Genomic DNA, 16,642 nt, shown 5'->3' with positions numbered 1-16,642 from the left:
GAGTACGGGAAAATGCATAAAATATATCACCTGGGGCTAAGTATGTCCCAAACTTTCCTAAACAGTACTTTTTTTGAGTATACGGTTGCATTATCAATTATATTTAGTAGACTTCTGCCAATGTTGGTCAAAATTAAATTATGGTTCTACAAGTTTATGGCCCTTATGTGATTTTATGATTTTTTTGGATTGGATGTCCAATAACATTTAAACATTACATGATATAGAAAAACTGCACCACTTCCAGCCTCTGTATCCACCCTGATGATGACCACCTGACATGGGGTAGCAATGAAATTTTTCTCACTGATGGATTACCCCTTAGTCCCCAAAATGGGTTTAGGCTGGTAGATGTAGGTCACAATTCAGATCCCACCTATTTCAGGAGCAGTTGGGGGCCTGTATTAAAAAGTTTTTGTCTCAGTCATCCCATTTCTGGTAGTCTAATGTCTACTTTACAAGAAAAATCACAACTGGCACTCATTGTCAATCTTTTTGGAAGAGGGGCCAAAGACTTGAGGCCAAATCTTTAGCTGGTGTAAACTGTTATTGCTCCATTTAAATCAATGGCCCTATGATAATTTATACCAGCTGAAGACCTGGTACGTGTACACTTAGCTACCCTATCAAGCTAAATGTGGTCTGGGGTCTCTGTCCAGGTCAGCACTGAAGCACACTAGTACAGCAGTGTGGGGAAGCTTGTGCTGCCGTTCCTGTAATTGTTCTGTGGCTAAGCATAGGACTTTTGTTTTCAGGGGTTTCACTCTGGCTCCTTTCTCCAGCACTAAATTCACACATTAAATACAAAACAAAAAGCAGGCAAATAAAAAAAACCAGGAGTGTAGATTCTCACAGCAACTCTAATTAAGCCTTTTCCTACATATATCATTCAGATTACTATTATTTTAGTTTTTATTGAGAACTGTCAGTGTCCATGGTGTTCTACAAACACAGAAAAAGATATGGTTGCAGCCCAAAGGGATTTTACAATCTAAGACCCACAGACTGAAACCATTGTGTCAGCTGAAGTCATTCATAACTTCAGGTGCATGACATCTCTGAAAATCAGGTCCCAAGTGTAAGTTGAACATATCCAGAATATATGGACATTTTTGAAACTGCAGGCCCACTGACCTCTGTTTCTTAGTTCGTAAAATGGGGATAGTGATACTTATCTAGTTGAGGTTTGAAATTAGGCTTCTTTATTAATGTTTAGAAAGATCTTTCTGATGCTCAGAGGCATACCAGTATTTATAAGTGTACGGTGAATCTTCTGATCGTTCAGGACGAAGCAGATTCTTGGCAGCAACAAAAGTACATAGGCCTGCTTGTTGTTTATGAGAAGGCCCAGTTACATCACTCTGAATTAAAATGATACCTACTATATTGCCAGAGCAGTTTAAAGGTGCATTACTGTAAATAAAAAATCTTTCCCTGTGTAAGGCCCCTATTCTACCCAGTTACCTCCTCTGGTGCCACTCTTCTTATGGGTTTGACAGACAGGCCTGGGTTCTTCTGAGTCCTGCCTCCAGCCTCAGCTGAGTGTTTTCTTTGTATTATTCCAATACACAAGTACTTGGCGATGCCTCCACCTCCCACACTCCTTCCTGGCAAAAGTACCAGTGATGCTGCTTGAAAGGAAAACATTCTAACTACTGTTTAACCCTGACCCAGCCATGGGGCTGATAGACTTCCAGGGAATAACATGGAGACATATAGTAAATTAGATAAGATCATTGTATTCAACAAATGATAAATATTAATTAATAATACAGACAAATACTCTTAGTCACTGGTGCCCAATCCCTGACTTACATCAGAGGGGAATAAGACTGTCATGTCCTGTTGGAATGTATACTACCTTGGGGCCCTGGCTGGCTGGTGAGAGCTGTGTATTCAGTAGTAGTAAACAGCAAGTTATCCCACAGTCAGTTCATAGGTGTCTTCCAAACAATGTTCCTGACTACCAAACTAAGGGTTGATGCACTCACAAACCCATGATGTGGATGATCCTCAGGTTTAGATCCTGGTTCCCTCAGCAGCTGTGAGAGGGGTCCGATAGCCTTGGTCGAGGTCCACGCTGTCTTATGCTTGTCATGTAGAATTTTTCACTACCGAAATCATACTGCTTCTGCCTTTGAGGGAATTCAGGGAACAGGCACAGACAATGTGAACATAATTCTAAAATCCTAAATCCTTACTTCTTATTCTATAAGACCCCACTGTAGGTCAAAACAAGCAGGAATGCCTGATTTAACAACAGGAATATTTCTTGCCCTGCGGTAACTATTTTAGCTAGGGAGCTAAAGGACTAATCTATTCCTAAATTAGTTGAGAGCTTTCCCAAATGAAACCTGTAAAGTGAGAATTACTATGAACAGGGACCGGAACAAACTTAGGGATATTGCTGCCAAGTCCTCAGAGGCCAGTTTTCAGGAATGACCCTGTATTCAGGCCTGGGACTACCAACCTCACCAAAAAGCATGTCCTCCCTTCAGTAGAGGACTCCTGTCTCTTTTTCCAACATGGCTCTTCTCTCTTTATCAACTCTCCCAGCAGACTGTCCTGAGAACCTTCCTCGTTGGTTTGGGTAGCTCAGTTTCTCCAGGCTTAACCTGCCAATCTTCCTCACTTTAATCCTTCTCTCTCTCCGCTTACTCCTTAGAGAAGGAGTGCTGGTGGCCATCCAGGAACATGCTGCATTAACTCCTCTGAGCTGGCAGAGGCCTCTTCTGCTCGAACTAGCATCTTTCTTCTCTTCCTTTTTTTTATGAGGCAACTGAGCTGCTGAGCCTGACCTTGAGCATGCTACCTCCTGGGGCAGTGTTCCACTCCCTGGGGTTTCCTTGGAAATCTGCAGTGTCCCTGCCCAAGTGATTGGCACGGAGACACCATGGAAGCCAAGGTAAACCCCATAGGGGGTTACGCCTATATTTCTAGATCTCTGACCATTTTCATTTTGTGAAAATATACTCTAATTGATATCCACTAGTCTCCATTTTCTGATATTAAAATGACTGACCAGTTTGACCTGCCTCCACTTCTCCCAGCTGAACAGAAAGCCAGTGAAAAGAGGACATATAGCTTCAATCCTGAATAGGGTAAGAGTGTAAATAAGGCAGGATCCTTCCAGTCCTGATCCCACAGTCAGAAGGGATTGAGAGGTACCGGTGTGTTAGAGGTAGAGCAGGAACCATGGGCTGAATAATGGGAGGAATACAACAATCACTCTAGGAGAGCTCGGAGGGAGATTGTGTTGGGGAATTTGGGGTGGAAGGAAGAATCTGTCTTGGAAAACTCAAAATGTTGGTGGATCCAGGCTCATTTAAACCTAAATTCATCCCTGTGTAGGTCTAGATATCACCTTTCCCCCCCAACATGCTGTTGCTGTAGCACTGCTAAAGCCGGAGGATGGGTAGATCCATGCCTTCTCTCTTGAAGAGCAAATGAGCCTGTAAACCTGTACATATGCATACAGGATCCAGAATGAGATGGGCTGCTGGAATGGAACACCGTCGCACACCATTTAATGGGGCTTTGGAGACAGGGCTCTTAGTAATACCAGAAATAACTATGACAATGAAAGAGATTTTCTTTCCATCCAAAATCAGACAGGGTAAACATTTTGGACATGAGAACTTATCATATCTGATCAAGAACAAAGAGCTGCATACCATGGCGTACCAATTCCAGTAGCTTGCACGCACCATGTAGTGTTGACAGTAACATATATCAGTTTGCTCTGGTAAAGGCTTCTTCCCCTTTCAGCATTAGAGACATGTAAGCACTTGGCTCAGAGACATTTTGAGGCGTGGGGGAAGAAAACTGATTAATTTTAAGACCTCAAGGTCAGATTATCTACTGCAGCAAAGATTTGCACAGCACAGTAGGGAGATGGGGTGTCAGGGAGAGGGTTATGCATCCTGGATTCTTTGTCCAGCTTCACCCGCACCTTGGCTCTGACTTAGGTTAGACTGAACAATCTAAGGTCTATTTCCTGCTAGGAATATAGCCAGCAAAACTCACATAGGAGGAGCATGGATAGTGAATTTGCATTCTTTCTATTTCCTATAAGATCTGTCAAAGTCTGATTAATATAGGAGAACAGTGCTTGCTTTCTTTTTAACCTTCACCATAGATAACAGAAATTCAGTGGTTTTCTGCGTGTAGAAAATACTGTTGTCACTCAGCCTCTCCAGTCAACACCAGGGGCCAATCCTACACAGTGCTATGTACGCTCAGCGCCCATTAACTTAATCCACATGCAGCATTTTGCAGGACTGGTCCTATACAAGGTGTACCTCATTTATAGGCCAGGTTGTGGCTCATCCTACATGCCATGAGAAGTTAGTAAAGGGAATAGCCCCCTCCTCCCCTTTACTGTCTTGCACCAGTGCTTTCTGTGCGAGAGGGGTAGCAGGGTCCACAGAGAGGCTACAACCCTCCTCACACAGGTGGGTGGGAGGGGGAAAAGAGGGAGCAGAGTCATGATTCTGCCCCCTCCAATATTCCTGGCGGTGAAGCTATGCTGGCATTTCAGGGAGTGTACACTGTGCTAAGAATAGACCTAATGTAATTTTCTTCCTCCCCAGAGCAGTGTGGATATCTCCCTCCCAGGCTGCCGCAGGGCCAGCACACCAATACACCACACTTCCTAGGGACAAGATCGTAATGTCACAATCTAGCCCTGTATTAATATTATCTTTAATAATTTATATTAGAGTTGTGCCCCCCAAATGTGTTAGATGTTGTACAGGCACATAAGAAAACACTGTCCTTGCCCTGAAAAGTTTCCAGACTAGAAAGAAAGACAAGGTGGGGAAAAGGGATGAACCACAAAAACATAGTAGAAGCGTACCTCTCAGAATGCCAGAGTCCAAATGTGGATGCAGTGTGTGACAAAGACCCAAAATGAGGGCCACAAAAATTATGCATGCAGGAAAGTTAAAATACTGTGGGATTCACTCCTTTGGGGTGATAAATACATCTCTCTCTACGTTTGGGGGTCATCCTACTCTATTTCCTTTAGAAATAATTTTCCTCAATAAAAGAGAGAGAACACAAAATTTGTATGGAATGTATGTAACTTTGGGACTAAACTGAGTTCCATCCCTCAAAATGAAAGGCATTTGAGAAGGGTGGTCAATATCTGTTCTTTTTATTTTATTTTATCTGTTGTATTTGATGTCTTTTATATATTTTGCAGGCAGTGTTTTTTAATATAGGTGGAATGTAATCAAATGAAATTATTTTATAATTAAGAATGTCTGAAGACTGTAGTTTTCCTGCTGAATTCTTATTTTTTCCATCTGTTTTCCTTGTCTTGTTCATTTTTGTGATTTGTTGAATTAACATTTTTATGGTGGTACATTTGGTGTGCCAAGGCTCTTTTGTTCATGCTGTTATGAAATTTCTACCTGTGCAAGCTTTCTGAGTCATTCTTGAGCACCCTGAGGAAAAGTAGGGATAAGTATGAATTTTAGTTTGCAGGGTAACAGACTCAAGAGATGCCCAGATTAAAGAGTTATGGGAGATTATTATCATCTTTTTGTGTGAGGATGTTTCTAGATGTCTAAATGTTTCTATGATAATAAAATGAAGAAGCTATAAAAAAGCAAGAGAAACAGAGGGGATCGATTAAAGTTGCAAAATTAAATGTAATGGCCATTACTAAGTATTAAATATAGGTTGAATTAAAATGTTACTAATTTTCTTGTACTGTGGGTTCTTGAAAGTTACATTTATTTTATTGGGAGATATTCTGCAATCCTTAGGAATTTTGCCTGAGTAATGACAGCTGGATTTGGCCCATGGTATGACTAAGGCTTTACATTTTAGTATTTCATGATTATTTCTCTCTGAAGTTTTCCTAAGATTCAAGTGAATAGCTGGTTATAGTTTATGGGAAGAGCAGAGTTCCTCATCTCTACTCGATATTGGACAAAGTATAAGCAGAGAACACAGCTGTGATTTTTTGCCTTTGAATTGTGTTTGATACTAGGTCAATGCAAGTACAGGGCACTGAAATTATCTTCCTTTGCAATGGAAACTCACCTGGTACCACCACTACAAATACATTGGTGGTTTAAATGGAAATCTGGTTGACTGTTGTCTATCGAAACTCTTTCAATCTGACCAATTTCTTATGACGATGCCTAAAGAGCCGGTACTAGTCTGTGTTTGTCATATCTTAGCTGGATGTTTTGTTTCATTTCCCTTTTGGGCTAAATGAAATCTGATGCTTAATCTTTGATAGTCTGAAAAGTTTATTTTACTTAATTAAAATAATTTTTAAAAGCATAATTCACTGTTGTAGCCTCCAAGTCTGCTGTATCATAATAATATCCCTTGGTAGAAAAGAATGTACAGTTAACATATGAATTACTCAGTATCAAAAATTTAAGTAAATAAATTAAATGTTGGCATATGTAAGATCTATTTTGGTAGAAAACACAATGTTCTGTATTTTATATCACTAATGTTGGTTTTGGGATACATGCTGAGTTAATCTCATTGAACTTTTCCCCAGGAATTGATGCGCTTACAATTGCCGGGTCATTATGCTGCTCCACCTGTGTAGTGTTAAGGTCAGTGTATTTTTCTGATTATAAAAACCATCCATACCATTCCATTATAAATTCACTACCATTCATAATGGAATGCGCCAAAGCTCAGAGCTAGTTGCAGCTGCCCCGGTATACATTTAGATATCAAACAAACGCAGTTTAGGCAATTTGAGATCCTTTTACAGCTAAACCTGACAATGCTTCATTTGAAGTAATCTTCTTTACATATTAAGTTCCCATACAAACTTTTTTTTAACAAGCCCTGCACAGGTATATTTATTTTATTCAACCATGCCATGGTAACCATTGCAAGATGATCACAAGGAAGTCCTGGGAGCAGCAGGCTACTATAACATTGCAGTTGCTCACATTCATACTTAAACAAAACACCGAAGGCATCAGCCACTCACAATCATGGGGCATTTTCTGAAATTCACAGATTTTAATCTTGAATTCATTCAAAGTCATCAAAACACAAATATCAGTCATCACAGTATATACATGATGTGAAACTCAAAAGTATATGACTGACACTAGCCGTATAATAGTTGAATCTGTGAGATGCTAAGCATGCAGTAACATACTGTTATTGTATTATACACCTTTCTGAAGAGCTTGGGTTTTCTGAAGTGCTATACGTTCATAAAAAGAGCCAGAATGTGTGCAAGTGCCTTGCTAGTATTATTTCCATCACTGAAATAAGCGCAGTCTTCAGTTACTTACCTTTACATTTTTCTTTGCTGCTGAATCCACAAAATAACTTGAATTCCTGGAAAATACAAAATACTGCCTTATATATAAGCAGGTCATTATGTTCTTCCAATTTCATGGGGACCTGTTCTCTATGCATTGAATTTTGTAATTTATGGTAGTCAATAAAGGCCTTAGACATTAATTATCTTGCTAGGGGGATATTTGTTGCTTGTTCTGTGTGCAAATTAGACGAAGCTCTAATTGCTGAGGAAATATAAGCAGCCATCATAATGACTGGTATCTTTATGTAAATATTGTATAGTACTCATGATTTGAACTCCCTGTAGTTGTAAATGTAGTGGGATTCTGACTATGTGCTTCTACAGCATTTGTAATACTGACAAAGTGAGAAGGAAGATGCAATTAGTTTTAGGAGTTAAAATAAATGGTTTATTATTTTCAAATGGAGAGAATGAGATAGGAGAGATTCTTTAATAACTAAAAGATACAAAAGTAATGTGTAACTACTGTAAGCCAGTAGGAGAATGTGGATACATTTATAAGAATTTAAAACCAATAAACATCTCTTGAGCACAAGAAAGACCCATCTGCAGGGTTATCAACTCTTATCCATTGGTGATAATACAGCCTTTCCCAGAAAGTGACCCTGAAAACAGAGAAACAGATTGCACAATTGCATCTTTCACTGCCTCCTAATATCTTTGCAAACTTGTGCAGACCCAAGGAGTGACTCCTAGAGCTCAGGGTTCACCACCAAGAATTCTGCCACCTGTCTTCAAGAGTTCTACCTTAGGGATAGATAGAAAGAGCATTCCAGTAACTCATAACTGATATGTTGGGGCAGAGTGGTAGAGGTGGTCTTTGAGGCATAGTGGTCATAGACCATTCAGAGGTTTATACTTGACAACCAACAGCTTAGATTGCACAAGAAGGGAATTGGGAGCTTGTGCAGAGCCCAGAACCCATGTGTTGCATGATCATGTCAGCTTGTCACATTTAAAAGGAGAGTGAGCCACAGTCTATGCTAGCTAAAGTTCCTGAGTGACCTTCAAGGGTAGCCCTTGAGCTTATTACAGCCATTCAACCTGGAAGTGGCAAAATTATAGATAACTATGGCCAGGTTCACAGCTCAGAGGGTTAAAGGAAGGGGTTGCTGTATCCTATTAGTCAGAGGAGATATGATTTTCCAAACTATTTAAATGTGATGCACTACAGTTTATAGCAGTTTCCTGTGTTGCCTGCAGTTGCAAAGAACTATGTTTAAGTATACAATGCCTCCTCTCCTCCAGAGATGCTTCTTTTAAATTTCCTTTGGGCCTCAACCTGTGAGGCCAAAAATGCTCAAACCTTCCAAAGTTGTGATGGATGTTAGTGTCACAGATCTAAAAATGCCCTGCTATTTTTTAGACATTTCACCAATAATTTTTTAAAATACATTAAATGAAATAAAATATTTTGCACAATTTCAACTGCTGATCTGTGACTGGGAAATAATTCTCACCATATTTTTCCAAATGGAGGGAGGACCTGTTCTTCATGCCCCCTGTATAAGTAACAGGTTAGAGCAAGCTTACACTGAAAATTTAAAAGTAATTCACAGCTGCCACTGACCACTCTTCCCTTCTGTCCCTGGAATGGTCATTTTCAGTAATGGTGCCCTCCCATCAGTCAGTGGAAGGACATCCCTGGAAAAACCATAGCAATGTATAATCCATCTGTGTAAACAGAGAGATAACAGGTCCTGAGCTACACTGCATATATGTAGAATGGGGTATGCAGCTCACAAAATTCTCCTCCCAACACACACAGTCCTTTACTATTTGAGCTAAAGGAGAATCTTTGTTAGTAGCATTAAGACTAACAGACATAGATTCCAAACAGGTGAGTAAATCCCCTTATATACAGTAGAGGGCAGAGGTACACATTCACACAAGCTGATATATCGCAGGTGCAGTAGGAACAACTAATTTGCAGATTGTATGGATGTGTAAGGATTACATTTAGAAGAAAAAAATCTTAAATCTCCTCTTCTATGCCAACATCACGGCACCTACGTTCTTTTGAAAGTTATGTTTTATCATTAAAATTAATAAATACCACTAGACTAAGAGACTTACTCTTCTTTCACATCTAAAATGGGTTTATTTATTTATACATTGACTTATAACTATAGCTATAGCCTCTGGGTGTATTTGCAAAATTGAAATATAATTTGAGCAATAAAACATACTGTTATAGGCAGTAATGCTAGCTAGCCATGCTACGCCCAATATCTGTCCATCACTTAAAACTACTTACACTACATATCCAAAACTCAAGAAAATACTTGAGTAAATAGATGGGTCATGCTCTGTTGTGTTTATCTTTAAATATATATAAAACAAAACAAAACAAAATACCATAATTAACACCCACCCCCAAAAAATAAACATTCGAAATTTGAATTTGCTCAGTGACAATGCTGTATTTTCCCATCACATCATTTACAAAACTCAAGCACTTAAAAGCATGGAAATGAATAGTTAAGGACATCATAAATCTTACAGTGCCAACATCAAAGCAAACGCATTATTCTTATCAAGTATAAAGAAAAGCATATTTCATCTCAACAGACTATGATTGTCAAAGAGGGCACTTAAATTTTACCTCTGAACTATCTGATATTAATAGAATTGCCATTGCCATTACTGTGGGATAATCCCAGTTTTGATGCTCTGTTTTTGATTGCCTTGGAGGACAGCCGCCTGCGTGTCCCTTCCAATCCTGGGGGAAGAAAGGTACTTTGGAGGGGGGAGAAAAAGGAGAGACACAGAGTCCCTGACATGGGGGGAGGCGGGGGCGGACAGAAATCTGGTATGGGGGCATGCAGATCCCTGATTATGGGAGGAGGGGGGTATGGGGGCACACAGAGCCCTTGGCATGAGGGGAGGAGAGTATGAGGGGCACACAGAACCCTGGGTATGGTGGGAGGGAAATATGGGGGGCACACAGGCCCTGGCATGAGGGGAGGGGGATAGGTTGCAGAACGTTGCTGAAGTAGAGGGGGGTGGCACACAAAGAGCTTGTGGGGTGGAATGGAGGAGTGCAAGGGGCCTATGGTGTGTGCAATGCACTTGGCCTACAAAAGCAATGAAGTTTGTGACCCTCTATGTTTGGTATAAATCCGTGTGTGTGTGATAGAGAAGTGGGTGGTGGTGGTGGGAATACAATACAGATAAATTTGAGCCTTATAGACCAAATTCTCCTCTCATGTAAACCCACACAATCTTTGGGTTTGCAAAGATTCGCTTTTCTATCTGAAGGGTTTTAATTAATATTAATAACTTAACTTTTTGATTTTTGTGCAGGATTTTTTGTTGAGACTGGAGCATTATAAATAATGAACTATGTCCATAGTCTACATGCTATATTATACAACTCTATTTTTAATTCAGGGTTCTAATGGTGGTAAGTACAGTGCAAATCACTTGAGCTTTGATCTTTGGCAAAGAGGTTGTCATGAACGGAATTTATAATATATTGCTACACAGAGGTTGTCATTTGGAACTCTCAAGTTTCCTAAGGAGCCAGATTTACTTTTTTGCAGCAGAAAACTTCCAAAGGAGCCCTAGGCTCTCTGTTTTATGAGAGCAGAGAAATAATTGTAGCTGACACTTATGGAAAACATTCTAAATTGGTGGAATTTTGCTTGCACTCATGTACCCTGCATTCATTTTTAGTTGGAGACTTGCAAGTTCCACAAGACTAGTTCATAGCTTTTCTTGTGAATTCCTGCTGTATTTTTGTAGATGGCACTGTATCTATGTTTGCACAGACCTGTACATACAGTGTATACTGTATATACAGTGATAGATTAATTTTATTACACTTTACACTTTTACTTGGACTTAGATTGTTTTTTTTTTCACCTTGGCTAGCTGCAGCAATGTCATCTAGCTTGTTATAATTTTGCATTGCTTGCCTGGAAAGTCAGACAGTAGCTTAATAATCTGTGTATTTATTTATTCAGTTTATACTGTGTTTCTGTCATATCTTTTTGGATGCATTTATAATAGAAAATTTCTGCCACCGTTAGTCTGTCTTACCTGTTTAGGTGCCGATCCTGCAATTGACTGTGTGCACATTTAGGAGTTCACTCACATGCAGCCTTGTTGAAGTCAGTGGGGCATCACATGGACACAGGGATACTTCTACATGGAGGTATTTGCAGGAATGGTGCTGTCCCCATTCAGGGCAACTGCACCTGTATTCCCCTGCCATGGTCCAGCAAGGGCACCCACTCCCAGGCTTCCGACTCCCCAGCTGTCACCTCTCTTGGCCGGAGATACATGTCTCTCTCAACACTGTGAATACAGACTGCTCTGTCGGCCAATTTTGCTTTCTCTTCAAAGGCTATGAACAGGATAATTACCACAGTAATAAGGTACCCCACAGCTCTTTCTAAGCAAGCACATTTATTCTTAAGGTAAAAGCATCAGAGAGAACAAACACATCCATGAATATGTGAGTCACTCTTTTTTCTAGTTTGGGCCTCTGGTCTGGTCTTCATGTAACAGCAATAGGTTTTTCCAGAGCGCAGCTTCAAAAGGATGGGTCCAGAAGTGAGAAGCTGCCTTCCCCACCTCCCAAATATTTCTTAAGAATCCCACTTACCTTTATTTGTCTAGCATATTGTTTCAAAGAGTCCTTTGAAGCTCACAAAGCTTGTCAGGTATTACATTAGTCATATCTCCTAGACACGTTACATACAATCCCACAATAACATATAAACATTTTCCAATTTATTTGAACATAAGCTTTCTGTGAAGCTCACTTCATCAGATGCATTCAGTGGAAAATACAGTGAGGAGATTGATATACACACAGAACATGAAAAAATGGGTGTTATCATACACACTGTAAGGAGAGTGATCACTTAAGATGAGCTATTACCAGCAGGAGAGCGGGGGCGGGGGGGGGGTGAAGAAAAAATTTTGTAGTGATAATCAAGGTGGGCCATTTCCAGCAGTTAACAAGAACATCTGAGGAACAGTGGGGGGTGGAAGGTGGGGAATAAACATGGGGAAATAGTTTTACTTTGTGTAATGACCCATCCACTCCCAGTCTCTATTCAAGCCTAAGTTAATTGTATCCAGTTTGCAAATTAATTCCAATTCAGCAGTCTCTCGTTGGAGTCTGTTTTTGAAGTCTTTTTGTTGTAATATTATGACTTAGGTCTGTAATCGAGTGACCAGAGAGATTGAAGTGTTCTCCGACTGGTTTATGAATGTTATAATTGTTGACATCTGATTTTTGTCCCTTTATTCTTTTACGTAGAGACTGTCCAGTTTGACCAATGTACATGGCAGAGGGGCATTGCTGGCACATGATGACATATATCACATTGGTAGATGTACAGGTGAACGAGCCTCTGATAGTGTGCCTGATGTGATTAGGCCCTATGATGGTGTGCCCTGAATAGATATGTGGACACAGTTGGCAACGGGCTTTGTTGCAAGGATAGGTTCCTAGGTTAGTGGTTCTGGTGTGTGGTGTGTGGTTGCTGGTGAGTATTTGCTTCAGGATGGGGGGCTGTCTGTAAACAAGGACTGGCCTGTCTCCCAAGATTTGTGAAAGTGATGGTCGTCCTTCAGGATAGGTTGTAGATCCTTGATGATGCGTTGGAGAGGTTTTAGTTGGGGGCTGAAGGTGATGGCTAGTGGCGTTCTGTTATTTTCTTTGTTAGGCCTGTCCTGTAGTAGGTGACTTATGGGTACTCTTCTGGCTCTGTCAGTTTGTTTCTTCACTTCAGCAGGTGGGTATTGTAGTTGTAAGAATGCTTGATAGAGATCTTGTAGGTGTTTGTCTCTGTCTGAGGGGTTGGAGCAAACGCGGTTGTATCGTAGAGCTTGGCTGTAGACGATGGATCGTGTGGTGTAGTCTGGGTGAAAGCTGGAGGCATGTAGGTAGGAATAGCGGTCAGGAGGTTTCCGGTATAGGGTGGTGTTTATGTGACCATCGCTTATTAGCACCGTAGTGTCCAGGAAGTGGATCTCTTGTGTGGACTGGTCCAGGCTGAGGTTGATGGTGGGACGGAAATTGTTGAAATCATGGTGGAATTCCTCAAGGGCTTCTTTTCCATGGGTCCAGATGATGAAGATGTCATCAATATAGAGCAATATAGCACCAGTAGAGTAGGGGCATTATTCCCCCCCGCCACTGTTCCTCAGACGTTCTTGTTAACTGCTGGAAATGGCCCACCTTGATTATCACTACAAAAGGTTTTCTCTCCCCCGCCCCCAGCTCTCCTACTGGTAATAGCTCATCTTAAGTGATCACTCTCCTTACAGTGTGTATGATAACACCCATTTTTTCATGTTCTGTGTGTATATAAATCTCCTCACTGTATTTTCCACTGAATGCATCCGATGAAGTGAGCTGTAGCTCACGAAAGCTTATGCTCAAATAAATTGGTTAGTCTCTAAGGTGCCACAAGTACTCCTTTTCTTTTTGCGAATACAGACTAACACAGCTGCTACTCTGAAACCTGTCATTATGCAAAGCACTGCATTTAGCCGTATGGAGTGGAAATCTATCAACTTCATGAAAAAACTCGTACAGATACAGACAGACATCATCTTCCTTTCCAAATGCAAACAGATGGACATTGTACCAAAAGGACTGAAGGTAAAAAATCCATTACAATCTACATTCCCTACAGACTATGCTGACAGCTTGTGCCACATGCTCTCAGAGAAACTGCGGAACCACCTGATCAACATCCTCTCCAGCGAACAGGGAAAGATTAAGAATGAGCTCTCAAAACTGGATACTCTCATAAAAAACCAACCTTCCACACAAACTTCCTCGTGGCTGCACTTTACAAAAACTAGACAAGCCATTTACAACACACACTTTGCTTCTCTACAAAAGAAAAAGGACACTAAACTAAACTACTACATGCCGCAAGAGGCCACAGCAATTGGCCACAGGGTTCCCTTAACCCACCCAGCAATATTGTTAATCTATCCAACTATACTCTTAGCCCAGCAGAAGAATCTGTCCTATCTCGGGGCCTCTCCTTCTGCCCCTCCACCCCCCACGAACATGATACAGTTCTGTGGTGACCTAGGATCCTATTTTCGACGTCTCTGACTCAAGGAATATTTCCAACACACCTCTAAACAACATACTAATCCACAGAGACCTTCCTACCAACACTACAAAAAGAAGGATTCTAGGTGGACTCCTCCTGAAGGTCGAAACAACATACTGGACTTCTACATAGAGTCCTTCCGCCGACATGCACGGGCTGAAATTGTGGAAAAGCAGCATCACTTGCCCCATAACCTCAGACGTGCAGAACACTATGCCATCCACAGCCACAACAGAAACAACTCTGACATCATAATCAAAAAGGCTGACAAAGGAGGTGCTGTTGTCATCATGAATAGGTCGGAATATGAACCAGAGGCTGCTAGGCAGCTCTCCAACACCACTTTCTACAAGCCATTACCCTCTGATCCCACTGAGGGTTACCAAAAGAAACTACAGCATTTGCTCAAGAAACTCCCTGAAAAAGCACAAGAACAAATCCGCACAGACACACCCCTGGAACCCCGACCTGGGGTATTCTATCTGCTACCCAAGATCCATAAACCTGGAAATCCTGGATGCCCCATCATCTCAGGCACTGCAGCCTGACAGCAGGATTGTCTGGCTGTGTAGACTCTCTCCTCAGGCCCCACGCTACCAGCACTCGCAGCTATCTTCAAGACACCACTGACTTCCTGAGGAAACTACAATTCATCGGTGATCTTCCTGAAAACACCATCCTGGGCACTATGGATGTAGAAGCCCTCTACACCAACATTCCACACAAAGATGGACTACAGCCGTCAGGAACACTATCCCCGATAATGTCACGGCAAACCTGGTGGTGAACTTTGTGACTTTGTCCTCACCCGTAACTATTTCACATTTGGGGACAATGTATACCTTCAAATCAGCGGCACTGCTATGGATACCCGCATGGCCCCACAGTATGCCAACATTTTTATGGCTGACTTAGAACAACGCTTCCTCAGCTCTCGTTCCCTAATGCCCCTACTCTACTTGTGCTATATTGATGACATCTTCATCATCTGGACCCATGGAAAAGAAGCCCTTGAGGAATTCCACCATGATTTCAACAATTTCCGTCCCACCATCAACCTCAGCCTGGACCAGTCCACACAAGAGATCCACTTCCTGGACACTACGGTGCTAATAAGCGACGGTCACATAAACACCACCCTATACCGGAAACCTCCTGACCGCTATTCCTACCTACATGCCTCCAGCTTTCACCCAGACTACACCACACGATCCATCGTCTACAGCCAAGCTCTGTGATACAACCGTATTTACTCCAACCCCTCAGACAGAGACAAACACCTACAAGATCTCTATCAAGCATTTTTACAACTACAATACCCACCTGCTGAAGTGAAGAAACAAACTGACAGAGCCAGAAGAGTACCCATAAGTCACCTACTACAGGACAGACCCAACAAAGAAAATAACAGAACGCCACTAGCCATCACCTTCAGCCCCCAACTAAAACCTCTCCAACGCATCATCAAGGATCTACAACCTATCCTGAAGGACGACCCATCACTCTCACAAATCTTGGGAGACAGGCCAGTCCTTGCCTACAGACAGCCCCCCAACCTGAAGCAAATACTCACCAGCAACCACACACCACACAACAGAACCACTAACCTAGGAACCTATCCTTGCAACAAAGCCCGTTGCCAACTGTGTCCACATATCTATTCAGGGCACACCATCATAGGGCCTAATCACATCAGGCACACTATCAGAGGCTCGTTCACCTGTACATCTACCAATGTGATCTATGCCATCATGTGCCAGCAATGCCCCTCTGCCATGTACATTGGTCAAACTGGACAGTCTCTACGTGAAAGAATAAATGGATAAAAATCAGATGTCAACAATTATAACATTCATAAACCAGTCGGAGAACACTTCAATCTCTCTGGTCACTCAATTACAGACCTAAAAGTCACAATATTACAACAAAAAGACTTCAAAAACAGACTCCAACGAGAGACTGCTGAATTGGAATTAATTTGCAAACTGGATACAATTAACTTAGGCTTGAATAGAGACTGGGAGTGGATGGGTCATTACACAAAGTAAAACTATTTCCCCATGTTTATTCCCCACCTGCCACCCCCCACTGTTCCTCAGACATTCTTGTTAACTGCTGGAAATGGCCCACCTTGATTATCACTTCAAAAGGTTCCCCCCTCCCCGCTCTCCTGCTGGTAATAGATCATCTTAAGTGATCACTCTCCTTACAGTGTGTATGATAATAC

At 41.5% G+C, this 16,642-nt stretch overlaps 1 protein-coding gene across 4 annotated transcripts in view; it reads left to right on the top strand.

The window, feature by feature from the left end:
- HECW1 (HECT, C2 and WW domain containing E3 ubiquitin protein ligase 1) overlaps positions 1 to 16,642 on the top strand; it is a 337,168-nt gene that overhangs the window by 76,612 nt on the left and 243,914 nt on the right. For 2 of the 4 annotated variants that reach the window (XM_043540541.1, XM_043540542.1), the window contains exon 2: positions 6,530 to 6,587. The exons of the other annotated variants lie outside the window; for them this stretch is intronic. In XM_043540541.1, the coding sequence (XP_043396476.1) occupies positions 6,561 to 6,587 (27 nt within the window). In that variant the 5' untranslated portion in view covers positions 6,530 to 6,560. The remainder of the gene's footprint in view (positions 1 to 6,529; positions 6,588 to 16,642) is intronic. 4 annotated transcript variants of the gene reach the window in all.

This window comes from Chelonia mydas, chromosome 2 (assembly GCF_015237465.2).
Source record: "Chelonia mydas isolate rCheMyd1 chromosome 2, rCheMyd1.pri.v2, whole genome shotgun sequence".
NCBI classification, from domain to species: Eukaryota; Metazoa; Chordata; order Testudines; family Cheloniidae; genus Chelonia; species Chelonia mydas.
The sequence above is the reverse complement of the archived record's forward strand: the minus strand, read 5'-3'. Positions and strand labels throughout refer to the sequence as shown.